This window comes from Antechinus flavipes, chromosome 5 (genome assembly GCF_016432865.1).
Source record: "Antechinus flavipes isolate AdamAnt ecotype Samford, QLD, Australia chromosome 5, AdamAnt_v2, whole genome shotgun sequence".
In the NCBI taxonomy this organism is placed as follows: domain Eukaryota; kingdom Metazoa; phylum Chordata; class Mammalia; order Dasyuromorphia; family Dasyuridae; genus Antechinus; species Antechinus flavipes.
Genome location: NC_067402.1, coordinates 81,769,295 through 81,792,358, shown reverse-complemented (window position 1 = coordinate 81,792,358; position 23,064 = coordinate 81,769,295). Strand labels below are relative to the sequence as shown.

The 23,064-nt window shown below is 35.2% G+C and overlaps 1 protein-coding gene across 1 annotated transcript in view; it reads right to left on the bottom strand.

Annotated features, from left to right (window-relative positions):
- The window catches only part of PTPRN2 (protein tyrosine phosphatase receptor type N2), a 1,504,085-nt gene that overhangs the window by 893,060 nt on the left and 587,961 nt on the right, over window positions 1-23,064 (bottom strand). Inside the window, exon 5 of the mRNA XM_051961686.1 lies at window positions 11,629-11,791. Coding sequence (XP_051817646.1) covers window positions 11,629-11,791 — 163 coding nt within the window. The remainder of the gene's footprint in view (window positions 1-11,628; window positions 11,792-23,064) is intronic.

Sequence of the window (23,064 nt, the reverse complement as noted above, 5' to 3'; positions counted from 1 at the left end):
TCCAGAGAAAAAGCTAAAATTGCCTGAATATAAATTGAAGCATGCTATTTTTCACTTATTCTTTTCTTAAAATTCAAGTCTTCTTGTAAAAAGAAAGAAGACTGGTATGGAAATGTTTTTTTTTAAACTTCGTTGCATATTTATAATCTACATTGGATTGTTTACCATTTGGAAGGGGCAGGGAAAGGAGGTAGGTAGGTATAGAATTTACCAAAATTCCCAAAATTTAAATTGTTTTGATGTGTGATTGGGGAAAAACAAAATATATTAAGATACTTTGAAAAAATGTAACATTTATGTTGAATTTATTTTATACTTACAAGGAAAAGCAAAATGTACAGAACAAAGGTGTGTAGTTTCATATACTATTTTCATATTCATATTCATGTACATTTCCATAAAGGAAAATATTCATTTTATTTGGTGTGTTTTTAGTTCAGGAAAAATTTTTAAAAATGAAAATTTCAATTTTTGGAACACTCCCAACAACTCATAAGCTCCTTGAGGATAGAGCTTGTTTCATTTTTGCCTTTATTTTCCTAGTGTCTAGCAAGTACATGGTACATGGTGGACATTAGATGAATAGCTTTTGATTGACTGGTTGATTGATCTATGATTTTATCAAAATAAGATACTCTTTAGAGTTATGGGATTAAAAAGACATAAATGTGGTTTGTCAGTCTTCATGCTAATTCATTCTATGTGATCCTTTAATCTAGGATTTCCTAGATTTCCTCTGCCTTCCTTAGATACTGAGATTATCTATCTATCTATTCATCCATCTATCCTTCTATCTTTAGTGCTACATGTCAGTTGCTATCATTACTATTATTAATTAGTTGCAATCATTACTATTACAGGACCATTTTTCAAGTTGGTAGAAGTAGGAGGAGCTTTTGACAGAAGCTACCTTTGTGGACCCACATAGCTCTATATGCCATTTTCTTGCTCTAACAAACAGACTGGGAATTTCCCTGAATGAGAAAGGTTGTTTTGAAGCATATTATATTTATTTAATAAATGCCTTGTTTATACTCATTTTCTAGTTAATATAATGAACACTGTCTTCTATAACTTGTAAATAAGCAACAAATATTGAGTTGATTAAATTATTGCTTCTATATTAGGAACTTCATAGGGTTATGCAGAATATCATAAGGGACAACCTGAAAGAGTGCCTTCTGTCAAATGAAGGAATTTACTTTTCTCCATTCCACTTTGGCATTGCATACAATGCCTCCTGATGACTCATAGACCAAAACACTCAATGTTCTATGAATGATTTTGACTTTTAACAAGGTTTTACTATTGATTATAGCTTATTTTTTATACCAGACCATCACACCTGCTCTCAGGACCTTTCACCCTGACGTTAATTAACAGTGAGAGAAGGTAAAGACTCAACAGAAGTCTCTTTAAAGATGTGTTTCTAAAGCCTTATTTATTTCACTTTGGGTTAGGTTGGGCCTGAGAAGTAAGGTGATTTTTTAGATGAATTCTTTGCCCACTAGAAAGATTTCAGGTCCACATGGCTTTTTTTGTTTGTTTATTTGTTTCTTTTTGTTTTTGTTTTTGTTTTTGTTTTCATTTTGCTTTAGATTGTACACAGCAACACACATCAAGATTGAGTGAAGACATTCATTTGTTGCATGTGCTACTGGAACTTGCTCATCTGAAACTGACTTTGACTCATAGATTTAGGGCGGGAAGTAACATTTGAGGCCATTAAGTTTAACTCTCCTATTTTAGAGAAGATGGAATTAAAGCTCGGTGTTTGGGATCACAAAGCTAGTAAGTATTTGAGGTAGAATTTAAACTCAGCTCTTCCTTACTCCAAGCCTAGCTTGATACCTAGATCAAGGAGAAATGGAATCTTTTTACAAAATCCAGCCACCTTCTATTGTTAAATTTAGTTTAACACCCCTTTTTGAAGTAAATTAGATGGGATGGAAGGAATTGGCTATTCAGGAAGAAATAAGTTCAAAACCTGCCTGGACACTAATTAGATGTGTGACTCTTTGCAAGTCAACAATGCTCTTCTAGCCTCAGTTTCTTCCTTGGTAACATGAGAGAATATCAGTATCTGACCTCTCAGGTTGCTATAAAGATCAAATTCAATATTGTGCAGAAAGAAATTGGGAAACCTTAAAGCACTATCTAAATGCCTATCTAAGGTCTTCTATAGAGAATAAGGCAGGTGAGAATAATGGCAACTACAGATGAACTTTTTAATTGGGGTTGGGGAGGGGTAGAAGTGGGAAACTTTTCACTGAGATATTTCTTTTCCCTTCCTTCCTGCTTCTTCTGAGTCATTGCTGCTTTTAAAGAATATGCTATCTCCCAACTTGCCCTGCTAAAAATATCACTGGGCTGCAGCCTGGTTAGTGGCTATTGATTATACATAAACACTGGAAGGACATAATGTAATGTGTCCATTTAAAACATTCATAAATCCAGTTGCATTAACAAGGATTGAGCACAAAGTTAATTATCCCTTGTGATAAAGAAAAAAAAAAGAAAACAAAGGTGAGGAAAACTATGACCCCCCAAAATTATTGCCTATTTGTATGTATTTAAATGACCAATATTCAAAAGACTTGGAAGAAATGCTGATGATCCCCAAATAAATGAAATCCTTATTTCTTGACAATAGAGTTCATATGGTAGCAAGCTACCTGTGGGATCCTAGGATGATAAGCTTCATTGAATCACACTTAGAATGCCCTTCTTTCTTTTCCTTCTCTTTTCTTTTTTCTTCTCTCTCATTTTTAAATTAGGTAACTAAATTCAGAAGCTATAGAATGGCTTTCAAACACATACCAGCTTATTTCAATGGGGTGGATCATTCATTTGAAAATGCAATGGTCTCCAATAGGCATATAGTAATAAAGGAAGGACATATGCCAGTGTCCTAAATTAACCTTTCAGGCTAGTGTACTGTAAAATCCTGGAATCATCAAAATGGTTCCATCAGAAGGAAGCATGGAGTACTGCAAAGAACACTGGACCAGGAATTAGGAGATCCAGGTGACTTCTAATTCAAGCTGTTTCACCTAATGGTGGTATGACTGAGTAGATGACCTCACTAAGCTCAGTTTCCTCATGGGTAGAACAGAAATAATAATACCTGCACTGACCATCTTACAAATGCATCTGAGAGGCTAAAATGAGATGGACCTTATTTTCCCACTAATGGATTAGAAAAATGGAAAGTTGAGTGGAAGGCTATGCTAAAGAGCTATGAGAAAAGAGATTCAGATGACTTCTGAGACCTTAGCCTCCTAGAAGAGAGCCACTGAGATCAAGGAGGAAGTATCCCGCAAAGAGGTACTTATTTCTTCCTCAGACTTTTATACCTTCTCTTACCTTTCTTACATTCACTGTCATGTGCTAGTGGGACACTATTATCTTTAAACTACTTGGATATAGACATAGTGATCTGGAGGTTCTGAAAAGTTCTGAAAGTTTTGTCTTTATCTGTACATTTTAAAACAATAAAAACTGAATTTGGTTAATACTATGAAAAAGGTCATGTGATGTGCTTTTCTGAGATTTCATATGCATTCTTTATCTATTTAAAAAGATATTTCATCCCTAGGAATAGCAGCCAGCTCTAAAACCTGCTCTGAAAATATACAGAATAAAATCTACTTCACACCCTCACTTCACATTTCTGGGTCTTCCTTCTAAGCCAAAGACTTCTTCAGAAACCCTCAATTGTAACAGAGAATTTCCTTCTAGTCTCATTGTTTCAACAAACCCACTTATCTGCTGCCTTAGAGTGGGATAACCCTAAATCTCAGGAAGAAAGGTAACAATTATCAAAAAAGAAACCAAACTCAGAACCCAAACTCCTGAGTTCTATTGGAACCAAATTAAAATGGAATTGAGAAATGTTTAACAAAATAAATCAAAATACAATATAACTTAGCCAGTTAATTTGTGGTTTTCTAAGTCAATATGCAGTCTGTGGGGATCTGTTTCTATTTGACTTTAGATCATTGAAAGAGTGCTTAAAAGTTGTGCAAGGAGAAAACAGTGTGGGCAAGTTAAAAAAAGGGGGGGGAGGTGAGTCTAGGAGTCAGGAGAACTGTTTCAGTTACTTAGTCACTTTACTTCTTGGACCTTGGGTCATTTGTAAAATGAATTAGTCAAATTACAATTTCCAGAAGACAAAAAGATGAAATATGCTGCCCACTTCCTGACAAAAAGATGATAAGCTCTGAGTGCAGAAGGAAATAAACATTTCAGATTTGGAAAATATGGACTTTTTTTTTAAAGTATGTATTTGTTATAAGGGTTTCACTTTTTTGTTTCCAATAGGAAAGAGAAGACTAGTGAGGGAGAAGCACTAATAATAGGGACATAAAAAAGAAAGAAAAGAAAAAGGTCATTGATGATGTTTTTAAAATTCACAGAAGATAAAAGAAGCAAAGCCAGAAGAATATGCAAATGAAGAAGCTTTGAAATTTACATAAAGACATAATACACAGAAATAGGAAATGCTAGTTATATGAGACAGATATTCATTTTCAGGTCCCTTCCTATTTTTCTGTCTACTTTATATAAAAAATTCATTTGTTATTAAAGTTCCAAATAAATTGCTTTTTAAAAAAATCATCATTGGCCTATATCCTCTTCAAGATCCCTTCTGATTTGAGTTCTAAATAGTGTCACAAATATAAACCATATATAGAGAGAAACAGAATATTTATTAAACAGTAAATATATCAGGCATTATATTAAAGACTAAGATACAAATCCAAAAAGCATGGTAATCCTTACCCTCTGGAAGTTTCTGCTTTAATGAAGGAGAGCAAAATGTTGTAGTCATTTTTATCAACCTTAAATTTTTAATTTTTTTTTGGCTGAGGGAGTTGGGAATATGTGACTTGCCCAAGGTCACACAGCTAGGAAGTGTTAAGTGTCAGAGGCCATATTTGACCTTAGATCCTCCTGACCAGGACTGGTGTTCTATCCACTGCACTATCCAGCTGCCCTCTTAATTTTTTTATTAAAACTTTTTATTTTCAAAATATATAGATGGATAATTTTCAACATTCACCTTTACAAAAGCTTGTGTTCTAAATTTTTCACTCCCTTCCTCTAACAAAATTCCTGTGGCATAATGATGTGTAATGATGAAATTTTGCTTACGGGGACTTTTTACCAGAATTCCCCTTTTTGTTGTATTTTGTTCTTGCAGCTTAAACATAAAATTTCAAAGGAGGACAATATTTAGAGCTAAAAAGAAAACTTTAGATCATTTAGTCATTTGATTATAGATCTTAACCTAGATGGGACTTTCAAGGTCATCTGGTCATCTGGTTTCATTGCAAATAGGAAAATGAAGTCTAGTGATATTAAGTGATTTAAAGATCACACGGACAGTATACTTTTTTTAAAAAATGATTTGGACCCAGATCTCCTGCTAAATGGCAAATAATCTAATATATGTTAAACATATGCAATGCTTATATATATATATCATGTTGCACAAGAAAAATCAGATCAAAAAGGAAAAAAAAATGAGAAAGAAAACAAAATGCAAGCAAACAACAAAAAGAGTGAGAATACTAAGTTATGATTCACATTTAGTTCCCACAACCCTCTTTCAGGGTACAGATGATTCTCTTCTTCATAAGACCATTGGAATCATCTCATTGTTGAAGGGAACCACGTCCATCAGAATTGATCACTATTTAGTCTTCTTGTTGCCATGTACAATGATTTCACTTAGCATCAGTTCATGTCAGTCCCTCCAGGCCTCTCTGAAATCATCCTGTTGGTCATTTCTTATGGAACAATAATGTTCCATAACATTCATATACCATAACTTATTCAGCCCTTCTCCAACTAATGGGCATCCACTCAGGTTCCAGTTTCTTGTCACTACAAAAGGGTTGCCACAAATATTTTTGCACATGTGGATCTCTTCCCCTCCTTTAAGATCTCTCTGGGGTATGAGTCCAGTAGAAACACTTCTGGGGTCAAAGAGTATACATAGTTTGATAGCCTTTTGGCCATAGTTCCAAACTGTTCTATACATAGAGAATCCATAGAAAATCTTCCAAAAACCTACTGGAAATACTTAACAGCTTTAATAAAGTAGCACAAGATAAAATAAATGCACACAAATCATTAGCATTTCTAGGTATTGATAATGTTTGGACTAGCTCCCTGCAGGTCCTCAGGATCAGTCAGAGTCAGGATCAATCAAAGTCCTTGGCCTTTAGGAGGAGAAGTGAATGGCAACTTGCCTAAGGGGTATATCCTGAATTCTGGAGTCCAGAGTCTCTAGCCTCTCTCATTCTCATCTGGCAACCAAGTGACCCAGACCTCTCTCCCTCAGACCTCCAATCATTGCCTACAATTACCTCTCTACTACACATTCAGCAAGCACCAATCATGAGGAAAGCCATCACATTCTCATATCATCTAAATATATGCTTACAAAGCCATTATAATTAGCCTTAAGTGCTCTGCTGTCTGATTTAAGCACAACTTTTCAGAGTTTCAGCCCTCTACAGGTATTGTTGACAATGTGCTTATGTATTTTAAGCAATTGCAAGAATCATTGGATTTCTTGAGATGAAAGATTGTTGATGAGACTTTTGCAGTAGTTAAATTTTCATGTTGATTCATGTTATTTGTTACATTTCCACTAGCCTGTGTTATATGTATAATGCCTCCCATATTGATGGATTTATGTATACCATGTATATCTGTTACAAAGTTCTGGCCCATATTGATGGATTTATGTGTACCCCCTCAGAAACCCCCTATGTTTTAAAACAAAAGAAAGGGGGAGATGTTGGAATCCTTACTAACTGCTAACTAATTAGAGTTGATCTAATCTTACAAGAAGATGTTTTGGGCAGAACCTGAAACAAGGTACTAAGTAGAACTACCCATAATCCCTCTCTCTGGAAGGAGCATAAATAGGCCAATGGGCCAGTCGGAGAGTTCTAGAGAGTGAAGAAGCTGCTGGCTGGAGGCTGAAGAAAGCAGAGGCAGAGGCTGAAGGACCAGACCTTTGGATTTAAAGACATTTGGAGAGAGCTCTTGGAACCAAGCAGAGAGATAGGCCTCTAAGCTAACCGGGCTATATTGGAGATAATAAAAGATCTGAACTTTTATCACCTGGCTGAGTTTTGAGAAGAAAAAGATCACAACATTTGGGACTATATTTTTTCCTAATAGTTGGGATAATTTGCTTTTTTGTCCTATGCTGCTTCACTATTTCTGTTCTTGATCAGCCTAAAACATAATGGGGAGTTGGAAGTGGGTAGACAGAAAGATGGCAGGGTAGAGAAATGGCCTAAAAGTGCCTTGAAAGTCTGGTTTTAGGGGATAGCTAGGTGGCACAGTGGATAGAACACCAGCTCTGAAGTCAGGAGGACCAGAGTTCAAATGTGACCTCAGACACTTAACACTTACTAGCTGTGTGACCCTGGGCAAGTCACTTAATCTCAATTGTCTCAGCAAAAAAGAAAAGAAAAAGAAAAAGAAAGAAAGTCTGGCATTAGGCAATATAAAGTGAAGGCTTAAGCCTTTAAGCTAAGGGGATCAGTCCAAGATTCAGGTGGGAAAAATCAGATTTTCTAAGCATAAATTGTATGCATGCCCTCTTTTTGCATGAGCCATTATAGGCAGGGGGTTTGGTTCAGAGAAAGATGAAGAATAAAGATAATTTAAACTAGGTTAAATATATTTATGTTAAAGCATTTATCAAATTTCCACATATACTGCTTCATAAAAGTTGTCTTCCTTACTGGGCTTCTATTTAATCCAAACCCACAAATTCTTATTGAACATTTAGATGTGGAAAGTACCATGAAAGATGATGGACATACAAAGACAAACAAAAAGCTCCCTCTGCTCTTAAAGGTTCACATTTCATTGTCTAAGCCCAGACTTCACAGCAGAAAATGTTATACTCTGCTAGGAGGCTCAACTAAGCTTCCTGTATCAAATTGCTGTCCAAGGTGCTATTTTAGTTATTCTAAGGCAGATTTGGAAGGGCTTTCTACAATGCCTACAAACATGGATCAGAAGACCTCTGGGAAAGCAGCCATGCTAATTCTCATGATATCAGGCTTCTAGGCAGAGTTTCTAATGGCACGTTGGGAGTACCACTTCTCCTACTTCAAGGGAACCACCAAGGCTCTGACTTCTCAATACCGTGGAAGGTCTAATTACCTCTGAAATAGTCTAATCCTGCTTGCTATCACTCCTAACCGCTCTAGTATCTCATCTCCCCTTGGTCCAGCCAATGATTTTAGATCTCAACATGGCTCTTTATTTGAATGGTATGGAGGTACTACACCTTCCCATTACTGAATATATAAGAGCCTCCTCCAGCAAACCAAATTTGGAGACTGCTCCAGAGTTACTTATGTACAAATTCCCTTTGAAGGCAGCAAGACATTTCCCACTGTGCTATCTAAAATGGCCAGGTCCCCTTGTCTGTCCCAATCTGTGTTTCAGTCCTAATGGCAGGATTTTAGCAGCTATAATCTTGAAGAAAGTATAAGATTTAGATTTAGCAGGAGATCTGGGTCCAAAACATTTTTTAAAAAGTATCCTGTCCATGTGATCTTGGGGAAAATCACTTAATATCACTAGACCTCATTTTCCTATTTGCAATGAAAACAGATGACCAGATGACCTTGAAAGTCCCATCTAGGTTAAGATCTATAATTAAATGACTAAATGACCTAAAGTTTCCTTTTTTATCTCTAAATCTTGTCCTCCTATGAAATTTTATGTTCTGCTCTTCAAGCTGCAAGAACAAAATTTCCTTGGAATTCTGGTATAAGTCCCCTTAAGCAAAATTTCCTGCCATAGGAGTTTTGTTAGTAAAAAAAAAAATTTAAAAAGAAAAAAAAATGAGCAGAGCCAAGACAACAGTCTATGCAATAACAGCAACATTTTAAAGACAAACAACTTTGAAAGACTTGTGAATGCTGATCAATTCAATGACCAATCCTAATTCCCAAAGGTCCACAATGAAGATCGCTACTCATCTCCAGACAGGGATGTGATAAACTCAGGATGCAAAAGGAAACTTCTCTTTTGGTCAAAAGTGCAGAAATTTCTTTTGCCTGACTATGCATATTTATCACAGGGGTTTCTTTTTCCTTTCCTTTTCCAATGTGAGAGAGTAATTGAAGAGAAAGAAAATACATTTTGATTATCAGAAAAATTATTTTTAATGAACTGAAGGAGGATGCATTGATTTGACAATACCTAACTCAAGTGACCCTTCTATTTGTTAACCCCAAGACACTGTGACAATAGTTTTAAAAGCTTTACATCTATGGTCTTATGAAGATATGATTTCATAAAATCAAAAAAAAAAGCTGGAAAGAATCTTATGGTCCAATAACCATAATAATAATAATAACCACAATAAAATAATAAATAACCAATGTTATTTTAGAGGTGAGGATCCTGAGACACACTAACAAGTAGGAAAGGTAACAACTTCAAATTCAAAGCTCTTTCCAATGACCTGATCAGGGTCACACAGTTATTAACTATGTGAAGAAGGATGTGAACTGAGATTTCCCTCTAGTATACTATCCACAGTTACACCAAGCTGCCTATGTGGCTTTGGGCATATCACCTCGATAGTCTTACTTTACTTCTCTTATCAATGCATCACAGATGTCTGCAAGGACATTTTGTTCCAACTGGTACTCAGTTTAACACCTTGGTAAATACCCCTTTCTAAAAAAATATTTTGGCTGATTACCTAAATTATTCTTAACTGATAATCCTGTAAACTTATGGGTGATCAAGCTACTGGCATTAGAAAATCAGCTGTGACAACTTAGGACTATGACTGATGGGGAGATATAATCAATCTAGCTCTGGAAATTTAGTGGGAGCAGGAATTGAAATGAGAAGTTATATGAACTTACATTGGCTACATATTAAATGAAGATGTTGGACTAGGTTATTCAGAGATCCCTTCCAGTTTGGAGATAGGGTTGGGTTAGAATCTTACTAGCAATAGCCTAGTTTAAGTTTTTAGTATCAAGAAAGCAAATTTGTCAAGTTGATGCTTCCCAGAAACAATGACAAAGACTGGAGCAAGATAGGGCTGCCAGGTATCCAGCATGCTAAGGAACATCCTGTATTTCACTGTCTTGTCCTATTTTTGATTGTCAGAATGTATAACAATCTCACATTTGATTGGGCTCATTTTCTGCTATCACTCAGTTTGCAAACAACTGCCTTTTCTCACAAGTGCAGTCATTATATATTTTGTGTTCCCCAAAATACAATCTAGCAACCAAGTATCAGAATTATTATTCATTTATTTTAAGTGCATTGTTTTATTTTGCTTCTTTAAAATGCCCTTTGGGATCCGCCATCCTCTCTGAGATGGTTGACATGTGCAATGTATGAAATTCTAGGTGTGATGATAACAGTAGCCAGAACTGGCACTAGGTAACATAGCAATGTAATTGAAGTTTGTCATGAAAATTGTGTCTGCCATCTCTCTCCTCCTTTCAGCACACTCTTGTTATCTATTAGCACCTATCCTTCTCAAGCCCAGCAGGAATCCAGTGATGACTCCTGCTCTTTCCTGGCTGCTCCTGGCCTTCTTCTAGGGTCTATCTGTTTTGCTTACTCTCATTAGATAGCCCTCAAGATTTTTCGAGCATCTTCTCCTTCAAAACTTAGCTGTCCTTGGTATCATTCCCTCAGGCCCTGCTCTTTATTAAGTGACAGCAAGCAAACTCACACTAATGTACTCAGTGGCTGCTGATATTAAAATGTGATCCCACTCAGATGGCATGTCTGCATGTTTAAAAAGGGTCTTCCCAGAGACACAATGCCCTATTCCAAAGGAATGACTCTTTGCATGGTATTTTCAGGAAATGCTGGAGAATTTGCACAAGCAGTATGGAGGAGTCATTTACTTCAAGACCTTTCTGATCTTCAGTATATGTGAGAGTACTCCTTCCACATCAAATCATACCATATGAACAGTTACTTATTCCTGGCCTTGTTTCATTCTCAAAATGACATCTAAGACATCCTCTAAGTTTCGTGAGAGCAGAGATAGCCTTTTGCCATTTTTCATATCCCCAGTACTTAGCACATTTGTCCAATCCATTATAAAAACATAATAAAATGCTTATTGAATGTCTGAAAGACCAAGAGTTATCTTACTAATACTCTCTTTTATTTTATCTCACTTTTTCATTTTATTTAATAACCAGAAACAAATGTATATTAGTCCATGAATACTCCAGTCTAATACTGGAAGTATGTATGATTTCATCTAAAGGGAGCTCCTATCAAAAATCAAATCAAATCAAAGCCTATTAGTGATTTTGCAGATAAGTTCTAAGAAGTTTCCTGGCAAACTCAGAGGCTATATGCCTCTGATTTAAACCCAGATCTTTGGGGGTCTGATTTACTCCACCATTTTTTGCTCCTGATAGATGGCAGAAAGCATCAGAAATTATAAGTACCTCAAAGGGTGAGAAATCTCTAAAAGAAAAGTGCTAAGAATCTAGAGAAAACTAGGCAAAATAAGTTTGGTGAAAAAGAAAATACAGAGTATGTGAAAGGACAACCAAAAAGAAAAAAGTCACAAGTTACAACCTGAAGAGAAGCTTTGTCACTCTTAATCCGGGGATATACATCAGGAGTCGAGGCATGGGTAAGAATTTTCAGGTAAGTGAGATACTGCTGAAGACTCTTGGCCAAGTTGATATCCTTTTCGAGGGAAGATGGTCTTTTATTATCAATCTTTGGCTTCAAAGTCCTACACAGAAAAAGGCAAACAAAAGTGAATTAACTTACAAAATGTAATTAATTGATTATCATGTGTCCAATACTAAACATTATCTTTGACACTATCAGGACTATAAGAGAAATATGACACTGGCCAACCACAAGGAATTCATACTTTAGCTGAAAAGACAAAATGTAGACCTATGATTAGCTACATAAAATTAAGTGATATGGCACTTTTTGATTGTTAGGATGCATAACAATCTCACATTTGATTGGGCTCATTCTCTGCTATTGCTCAGTTTGCAAACAACTGCCTTTTCTCCCAAGTCTAGTCATTATGTATTTTGTGTTCCACAAAATACAATCTATCAACCAAGTATTAGAATTATTCATTTATTTTAAGTGCATTGTTTTTATTTTGACATGACAGAAATTCTGAGACTACTGCAAAGTTCTATCTTCATTCTAGTCCCCCAGATTGACAACTTCAAAGTCATCCTCAACTCCCCTTTTAACTCAACCCTCATATGCAACCCATTGGCAAGTTTTGTCTACGTCAAATCTATCACTTTTTTTCTACCTTTTCTTTTTTCTTTAACAACAAGGTTACCATCCTTGTGTAGGCCTTGAACACTATCTTCACACGTAATTGGAAAAACAATAAGATAATATTAAGTAAAAAAAAGAAAGAAAATTATGTTTCTTACATGTAGGTCTGGTCATATATATTCTACTATATAAGAATCTTCAGTGGCCTCTTATTGCCTCAGGGAAAAATTATTCCTGTTTGGGATTTAACAATCTTCCAAGTCAGGATGCCAACTACCTAATGGTTCCAATAAATTCACCCCAATATAATCTAAGTAGTAGTCAAACCAGCCTACACTTTCCAAGTATATGTCATCCTATTTTCTGTCTCCATTTGCAAAGGCTGTCACCCCTTCCTGAACTGATTTGTTCTTCACCTCTACCTCTTGGAATCCCTTGCTCCCTTCAGGGCTCCAATCAAATACTGCTTCTAGCAAAAGGCTCTTCTTGGTTGCCCTGGCTGATAGTTCCATTTCCCCACTGAATTATTTTGTATTTACTTACCTGTGTCCATGTTTTTTTTCCCTCACTCCCTCCCCTCTATACCCCCGAGAGAAGATGAAGTTCTTCTGTACATTATTCTTGCTCTTTAGAAAGAAATCTATGACAAATCTGGAGGCAGACACAATACTTTGCTGACAAAGATCCAGAGAGTTCAAGTTATGATTTTTCCATTAGTAATTTATGACTGTGAGAGCTAGAGTATAAGCACATCTATGTGCCAAAGAACAGACACTTTCAAATGGTGATGTTGGAGATGACTTTGGTATTATATTGACATGCAAAGCAGATGCTGAGAAAGAAGGCAAGATCTAGTCATGGAAAACATAGAAAGACAAGCAGAGGAATCTAAGATGGATGCAAATGACAATAAAATAACATCAATTATCCAGCAGAGTGTAAGTTCTGTAAGAGAAAGAACTTTTTGAAAAACTCTTATTAATAATAAGATAATAATAATATAATTATTATTACATCCAGTAGTGTAATAAATATTTGTGGAATTAAATGGAACTATAGGATCTTAAAAAGGAAAATTATGAGATGAAAGTGGTATTTTTGATAATTATATTTATGTAATACTTGGAAAATTCCATTATCTATGAAAGTTTTCCAAGCACTTTTTCATACAACTAATGAGATAAGTTGTAAAAATATTATCCTTGTTTTACAGATGAGGAAACTGAGGTTCAGAGAGATTATAGTAACTGAAGTTTCAAATCTTATGAACAAAATTCAAGTCTTCTGACTAAAAATCCAATATGTTTTTTACAATGCTACAGTAATGGAAGCTATAATAATGGTCTAGAGGGACTAAGACAATGCAGCCAGCTAGTATGAGACAGACGGTGCTGTAGCCAGAAGCTGATAAAGTAGTGAATCACAGTGGTGACAATGGGAATGAATGGGAAAGGGGCAATCTGGGAGACATTTTAAAGGAAGAAATGGAATTTCCCTCTCTGTATAATGGCCCTAGTCAGCAAGCAAAGTTAATCAATTCTCATCTCCAGCTGACTAGACTTGAAAACATTATCACCAGACAAGTATAGTTTAACAAAAGAAATTGAGAAAATGATCACAGCCCAGTTCTTATGACTGGTGGAAATCCATTGCTGAAGTCATGGCAACGAGCACTAATAATAAGCACCTAACTAAGCCATAAAGTCAAAACTTTTAAGCCAAAGCAAACTTTGTGGGAGAAGGAAAAGTATTGCTTTCAAGATGATGCCTCCATTCTAGATTGGTTCTTTCCCTCCTTGTTAACAATGGCTTGCCAAGAGCTAGCCAGATTCCCAAAGAGCTTTGGAGAGAAATAACAGTATGTTCTTCCTATCTTGATTGTCTCAAAAAACCAAACCTCCCACTACATACAGATTTATGGTGTCATGTCATGAGATGAAGAGTTATAACTTTAAAAAAACTTAAATATGAAATATATAAAATATAAAAAAAACTTTTTTATAGAGAAAAACATTTAGAAACGTAAAAGAGAATAGAAAAAAAAGCTAGACTTAGAAACATGAGACCTCAATCATGAGACCTCAAATCAAATCCTGGCTTGAAAACTTAAAAGATATATACTATAGACAAGTCATATAACCTCCATGAACCTCACTTCCCTTATCTGTAAAATAGAGATGATGATGATTCTATTATCTGCACTACAAAGAATTTTGAGAAAAACATTTGGTAAGCAATAGTCACCATGTTAAGGTAAGTTATGACTATTTTGCATTCAAGTAATAAGACGTTCCTGAGGATATATTTTATATATCAAAGATATTGGGGAAGGCAAGAATGAAGGAATATCAAGAAATTAGGGCTAAGAACAACAATAATGACAATATTAGATATATCTAGATAGCACCATGCATAGAGAACTAGACCTGGAATCAAGAAGATCTAAGTTCAAATCCTGGTTTACACACTTAGTTGTGTGACCTTAGGTATGTCATTTAATCTCTTTGGACTTTCAATTTCCTCACCTATACAATGGAAATAATAATGGTCCTTATCTTCGAGGACTGTAATAAGAATCAAATGAGATAATATTTGCAAAGCATTTTGGAAACTAAAAAATGCTACATAAATACTAATTATTGTCACATTAACAAAAAACATTTATATAATAATTAAACAGTTTGCTAAGCACTTTACATTTGTGATCTCCTCTGGTCCTTATTATTATCCTATGAGGTTAGTATTATTGTGATCTCCATTGTACAGAAATGGAACCAAATTAAAAGAAGGGACAATTTTTCTAGGTTCTCATAGCCTTGTAAGTAACTAAGAAAGGTATTGAAATTCAGGTCTTTGAGATAACAAGTCTACTTCTCTCTATAGCATACCTGTCCTGTAAAAAATGTAAAGGCACATATAAAAGGGACAGGGGTTATTTAAATCTTCTTCCTTGGTGGGATGGCAACAAGGATGCAGACCCCTAGTTTTGTATTCTTAACACAGTGTCTAGTACTGTTTATATTTCCTTCATTCTTCCTCTTCACCTGTAGCTTGTCATTCCCTACCCCCTACCCTAATGACTAGAGTAATGTTGGAGGTCCAGAAACCCTACTCATTCTGAAACTCTGCAACACATAAATTATAATTCCCAAACCTGTAATGTTTCTTGATCATTGCCAAGTAAATCCCTGAGGTACAATTTAGAGAGCTGACAGCAGGAGGAGCAGACTCTTCTTCAACAACAACATACTACTTCCTCAAGGGCCTTCCAAATTCTCAGCTTCTCCTTTTGGGCTGGGTACTCCCGGAAAATACACACACACACACACACACACACACACACACACACCAAGAAAGCTCAACCCCTTACCAATACTCCTACTTGATAGAATTTTGCCCACTCTTCAACTTCCCTCCACTTTTAATTTTAAAAGAAAATTCCCAATTTCCTTTCCCTGCAAACACTTGAGGCAGGAATTAGTCTTCCAATCCTCTGAGATTACTCTTAAACCTTGAATAAGATACAAATAATATATTTTCTGATAAACCAAATTTTAATTAGGGATCCTCTGTAAATTTTAGCTTTTGCCTAGAGGATCAAATTATGAGAGCCATCAATCAAAATGCTTAGCACGTGTTTATGGTTTCCAGTTTGTTCAATGAACTGAATAATTTCTACTTTTTAAAAAAATCAAAGTGGCAAACTTCATAGAAAGGAAGACTACAAAACTCCAGTTGGGTTTGGAGTGATGGAGGGATTAGTGAGCTATTTGGTCAGGGTGGTGACCTGAGTGACTTCATTTTGGACCTAAAGAACTTTCTAAAAATAAATAGCACAGATAAAACTTCCCATTTTGTTCTTCTTTCTCCCTTTGAGTGAACTGTATGTTTGATGAAATTTCTGCAAGATTTTGTTTGTTTGCTTTAGTCATCTAGTATGACATAAAGAGTATTGGAGGATAGGTGACCTTTTCTCCTTCAGTCTGTAGCATTTAGAACTGGAAGGGCCAGGAAAGAGCAACTGGTCTTATATTCTCATATTATAGAAGAGTAAAATAAGTCTAGAAAAATGAAGTGATTTTTCCAAAGCACACAATTATTTTTTTTTCTTTTTTTTAATTTTAATTTTATTTTATTTAATAATAACTTTGTATTGACAGAATCCATGCCAGGGTAATTTTTTACAACATTATCCCTTGCACTCGTTTATGTTTCATTTTTTCCCCTCCCTCCTTCTACCCCCCTCCCCCAAGATGGCAAGCAGTCCTATATATGTTAAATATGTTGCAGTATATCCTAGATTCAATACATATTTGCAGAACCTAACAGTTCTCCTGTTGCACAGGGAGAATTGGATTCAGAAGGTAAAAATAACTCGGGAAGAAAATCAAAAATGCAAATAGTTCACATTCGTTTCCCAGTGTTCCTTCTTTGGGTGTAGCTGTTTCTGTCCATCATTTATCCATTGAAACTCAGTTAGGTCTCTTTGTCATAGAAATCCACTTCCATCAGAATACATCCTCATACAATATCGTTGTCGAAGTGTATAATGATCTCCTGGTTCTGCTCATCTCACTTAGCATCAGTCCATGTAGGTCTCTCCAAGCCTCATCCTGCTGGTCATTCCTTACAGAGCAATAATATTCCATAACATTCATATACCACAATTTACCCAGCCATTCTCCAATTGATGGGCATCCATTCATTTTCCAGTTTCTAGCCACTACAAACAGGGCTGCTACAGACATTTTGGCACATACAGGTCCCTTTCCCTTTTTTAGTATCTCAAAGCACACAATTATTAAAAATAGAGTGAAGTCCAAGTTTCTTGATAGCAAATGCCCATTCTCCCAGCGCTGTACCACACATTTATAAATTAATTGTATTAGCTTAACACAGTGCCTGGCACATAGTAAGCACTTTATAAATGTAGTACAGTGGTTAGAACACAGGGGAAAGAATCTGGCAGACATTTCCTAGATGTATAACCCTAGGTAAGTCACCCATCTCTTTCTGTCTCAGATTGTTTTCTTGGTTTCCTCAATAATAAAATAGAGTAATAATAGAATCTACCTAGAAGGGTTATGGTAAAATTCCAACAAGATATTTGCAAAGTACTGAGCACTGTACTTTACTAGGTATATAGCAGGCACTCAAATGCTTCTTTTCATCCTCTTCTCTCCTTTCTTCTGTTCTCCCTTTCCTTTTCTCTCCCTCCCTCCTCCCTTCCTCTTTTTCTTTCTTTCCTTCCTTCTTTCCCTCTTTCCCATGTGTAGGACATGATGCTAGGCATTAGAGAACACAGCAAGATTGAGATTTGAAATGACCTAATACCCATCCTCATGGAGCTGAGGGTATATTATTTCTTTAGATTTTCAACCTATAGTAATACAGCTTTCTAGAATATCATCTTTTCCAGGAAATTAGCACTTAACAAAGGTGAATAATAAAAATATATTATATATATTTGAAATAACAATGACAAAACAATATTTATATAGCATTTAAGTGTACCAAAGTACCTTTTCCACATCTATATTATTATCCCATTTTGCAGATAAGGACAATTAAGCCAAGTTAACTGATTTTCTTTGAACCACACAGCTATAATTATCAGAGGCACATAGGTTCACAGAATCACAGCTTTAGAACTAGATAGGACCTTAGAGGCTAAAAATTCAACCCCTCCTTTTACAGGTGAGGAAAACGGCATGCAAATAAATTAAGTCGTTTTCCCAGGATCACAGAGTGACCAAGTGTCCAAAGATATGTTTCTCCTCAGTTTTTTCAAGATATAAGCCTAGCATTCTAACAATTATGCTCTATTCTCTATGCTACTGTAAACAAATGCCATTTTTGTTTCTCAAGTATTAAAATATCTTTAGGAAGTCTATTGTCTGCTTACAATGAAAGGGATGATAGTGGAATAAAAATTCATTGCATGATGTAAATGAATTCATTCCTTTTTAATATCAGTTTTTAATTTATTTGCAGGCAAAACAACACATTTTCTTCTTTGTCTTTATTTCATTTAAACATAGTAATGAAATGCAAAAGCTGTTGCATTAAGACATAAAATTTAACAATCTCTTCAGCAATTTTCAGTAGCAACTCAATTTATGGCTACTATAGGAACCATCCTTACCTTTTTACAATGATCTACACAGTGGATGCTCAAGAAATGTGTGAGGAACCAATTTTTTTTAAAGGGAATAATTGTTATTTCAGATTTAATGAATATCAGAAGAAAATTGATCATTGGACATTCAGGAATGTAAATTCACTAGGGGAAGAGTGAAATTCAAATAATATTTATGGTCTTATTTAAACAGAGGGAATTTTGAATTTCAGAGGAATAGTTCATGGGATCATAGTTATAAATTCAGAATGAAGCTTAGAGGTCATCTGGGCCAATATGTTCATTTTATAGATGAAGACACTGAGCCCCACCAAAGTTTAAGCTACTTGCCAAAAATCACACAATCAATAATACTAAAAGCAGATTTTGAACCAAATTACTAGGTTGTCCTTTATTTATTCTGTGGGAGGAACCTGAACTAGTAAGACTGATGAGAGTGTGTGCCTTTTCTCCCTTCACTTTTGTCTGGTTTTGATTTAGCATATGTCATGTTTGAGTAGAACCTTAAAAATAGACTACGTAGACTGATAGCTAAAATAAAGCTACCCCAACTTTCCCACTCCTATTTTTTAATAGATGCAAGAAAAAAAAGCTATGAAGGAAGCTCTATCCCTGAAAGAGTTTAACCAGTAGAACTCTGGAATTCCCAGCTCTATGGATGTGTGTACATGACTCTCCTGAACTCTCCAAAAGCACTTATATCAGTTATTCCCAATGGCGTATGACCCCAAAATATACGGGTGACAAAGTCTGGAAATTTTCCATCAAAAGGATTCTTTTTTTTTCCTTCAGGAATCTATGGAAATCTCAAAAATTCCTAGACCAGCAGCAGCATCAACAAAAAAGACTGTGAGAATCTGGTTTTGGTCTAAGGATTACATCAACATGTATTATTACCCTGCCATATACTCCCCACCCATGCCTACCTCTTTCAAGTTTGAAGATTATCAACTAGTTTGAATTTGACCAAACATATCTATGGCACATATTGAAAATGTTGCTTGTTATCCCCAGGTATACTGCTAACACAGGCAATTTAAAGAAATTCTTTTGGCAAAAATTAAGCATTTGGATCTTTCATATTGATTGCATTTTTTTTTAAATTTTTTATTTAATAATTACATTATATTGACACTCGTTTCTGTTCCGATTTTTTTCCCCCTCCCTCCCTCCACCCCCTCCCCTAGATGGCAAGCAGTCCTTTATATGTTGGATATGTTGCAGTATATCCTAGATACAATATATGTTTGCAGAACCGAACAGTTCTCTTGTTGCGTAGGGAGAATTGGATTCAGAAGGTATAAATAATCCGGGAAGAAAAACAAAAATGCAGATAGTTTACATTCGTTTCCAGTGTTCTTTCTTTGGGTGTAGCTGCTTTTGTCCGTCATTTATCAATTGAAACTCAGGTCTCTTTGTCAAAGAAATCCACTTCCATCAAAATATGTCCTCATACAATATCGTTGTTGAAGTGTATAATGATCTCCTGGTTCTGCTCATTTCACTTAGCATCAGTTCATGTAAGTCTCGCCAGTCCTCTCTGTATTCATCCTGCTGGTCATTTCTTACAGAACAATAATATTCCATAACATTCATATACCACAATTTACCCAGCCATTCTCCAATTGATGGGCATCCATTCATTTTCCAGTTTTTAGCCACTACAAACAGGGCTGCTACAAACATTTTGGCACATACAGGTCCCTTTCCCTTCTTTAGTATTTCTTTGGGATATAAGCCCAATAGAAACACTGCTGGATCAAAGGGTATGCACAATTTGATAATTTTTTGGGCATAATTCCAGATTGCTCTCCAGAATGGTTGGATTCGTTCACAACTCCACCAACAATGCATTAGTGTCCCAGTTTTCCCGCATCCCCTCCAACATTCATCATTATTTTTTCCTGTCATCTTAGCCAATCTGACAGGTGTGTAGTGGTATCTCAGAGTTGTCTTAATTTGCATTTCTCTGATCAATAATGATTTGGAACACTCTTTCATATGAGTGGTAATAGTTTCAATCTCATCCTCTGAAAATTGTCTGTTCATATCCTTTGACCATTTATCAATTGGAGAATGGCTTGATTTCTTATAAATTTGAGTCAGTTCTCTATATATTTTGGAAATGAGGCCTTTATCAGAACCTTTAACTGTGAAAATGTTTTCCCAGTTTGTTGCTTCCCTTCTAATCTTGTTTGCATTAGTTTTATTTGTACAAAGGCTCTTTAATTTGATGTAATCGAAATTTTCTATTCTGTGATCAGTAATGGTCTCTAGTTCATCTTTGGTCACAAATTTCTTTCTCCTCCACAAGTCTGAGAGATAAACTATTCTATGTTCCTCTAATTTATTTATAGTCTCGTTCTTTATGCCTAGGTCATAGACCCATTTTGATCTTATCTTGGTATATGGTGTTAAGTGTGGGTCCATGCCTAATTTCTGCCATACTAATTTCCAATTATCCCAGCAGTTTTTATCAAATAATGAATTCTTTTCCAGAAGTTAGGGGCTTTGGGTTTGTCAAACACTAGATTGCTATAATTGACTATTCTGTCTTGTGAGCCTAGCCTTTTCCACTGATCCACTAATCTATTTCTTAGCCAATACCAAATGGTTTTGGTGACTGCTGCTTTATAATATAATTTTAGATCAGGTACAGCTAGGCCACCTTCATTTGATTTTTTTTTATTAATTCCCTTGAGATTCTCGACTTTTTATTGTTCCATATGAATTTTGTTGTTATTTTTTCTAGATCAATAAAATATTTTCTTGGAAGTCTGATTGGTATAGCACTAAATAAATAGATTAGTTTAGGGAGTATTGTCATCTTTATTATGTTCGCTCGGCCGATCCAAGAGCACTTAATATTTTTCCAATTATTTAAGTCTGACTTTATTTGTGTGGAGACTTTTTTATAATTTTGCTCATATAATTCCTGACTTTCCTTTGGTAGATGGATTCCCAAATATTTTATGGTATCAACAGTTATTCTGAATGGAATTTCTCTTTGTATCTCTTGCTGTTGGGTTTTGTTGGTGATGTATAAAAATGCTGAGGATTTATGGGGATTTATTTTGTAGCCAGCTACTTTGCTAAAATTATGAATTATTTCCAATAGCTTTTTGGTAGAATCTCTGGGGTTCTCTAGGTATACCATCATATCATCTGCAAAGAGTGATAGTTTGGTTTCCTCATTGCCTATTCTAATTCCTTTTATATCTTCCTCGACTCTTATTGCCGAGGCTAGTGTTTCTAATACGATATTAAATAATAATGGTGATAGTGGGCAACCTTGCTTCACTCCAGATCTTACTGGGAAAGGTTCCAGTTTTTCCCCATTGCATATGATGCTTACTGATGGTTTTAAATATATGCTCCTGACTATTTTAAGGAAAAGTCCATTTATTCCTATGCTCTCAAGTGTTTTTATTAGGAATGGATGTTGGATTTTATCAAATGCTTTTTCTGCATCTATTGAGATGATCATGTGGTTTTTGTTTGTTTGGTTATTGATATAGTCAATTATGCTAATAGTTTTCCTAATATTGAACCAGCCCTGCATTCCTGGTATAAATCCTACTTGGTCATAGTGTATTATCCTGGTGACAATTTTCTGTAATCTTTTTGCTAATATTTTATTTAAGATTTTAGCATCAATATTCATTAGGGAGATTGGTCTATAATTTTCTTTCTCTGTTTTCAGCCTACCTGGTTTAGGTATCAGTACCATATCTGTGTCATAAAAGGAGTTTGGTAGGACTCCTTCAATCCCTATTTTTTCAAATAGTTTATATAACATTGGAGTTAATTGTTCTTTAAATGTTTGGTAGAATTCACATGTAAATCCATCTGGTCCTGGGGATTTTTTCTTAGGGAGTTGATTGATAGTTTGTTCTATTTCTTTTTCTGAGATGGGACTGTTTAGGATATTTACTTCTTCCTCTGTTAGTTTGGGCAAGCTGTATTTTTGGAGGTATTTTTCTATTTCATTTAAGTTGTCGAATTTATTGGCATAAAGTTGGGCAAAGTAACTCCTAATTATTGCTCTAATTTCCTCTTCGTTAGTGGTGAGTTCTCCCTTTTCATTTTTAAGACTATCAATTTGATTTTCCTCTTTCCTTTTTTTAATCAGATTTACTAAGGGTTTGTCTATTTTGTTGGTTTTTTCATAGAACCAACTCTTAGTTTTATTAATCAATTCAATAGTTTTTTTACTTTCAATTTTATTGATCTCACCTTTTACTTTTAGAATTTCAAGTTTAGTGTTTGACTGGGGGTTTTTAATTTGTTCCTTTTCTAGCATTTTTAATTGCAAACCCAATTCATTGACCTTCTCTTTCTCTATTTTATACAAATAGGCCTCTAGAGATATGAAATTTCCCCTTATTACCGCTTTGGCTGCATCCCATACATTTTGGTATGATGTCTCATTATTATCGTTTTCTTGGGTGAAGTTATTAATTATGTCTATGATTTGCTGTTTCACCCAATCATTCTTTAGTATGAGATTATTTAGTTTCCAATTATTTTTTGGTCTACTTCCCCCTGCTTTTTTGTTGAATGTAATTTTCATTGCATCGTGGTCTGAAAAGGATGCATTTACTATTTCTGCC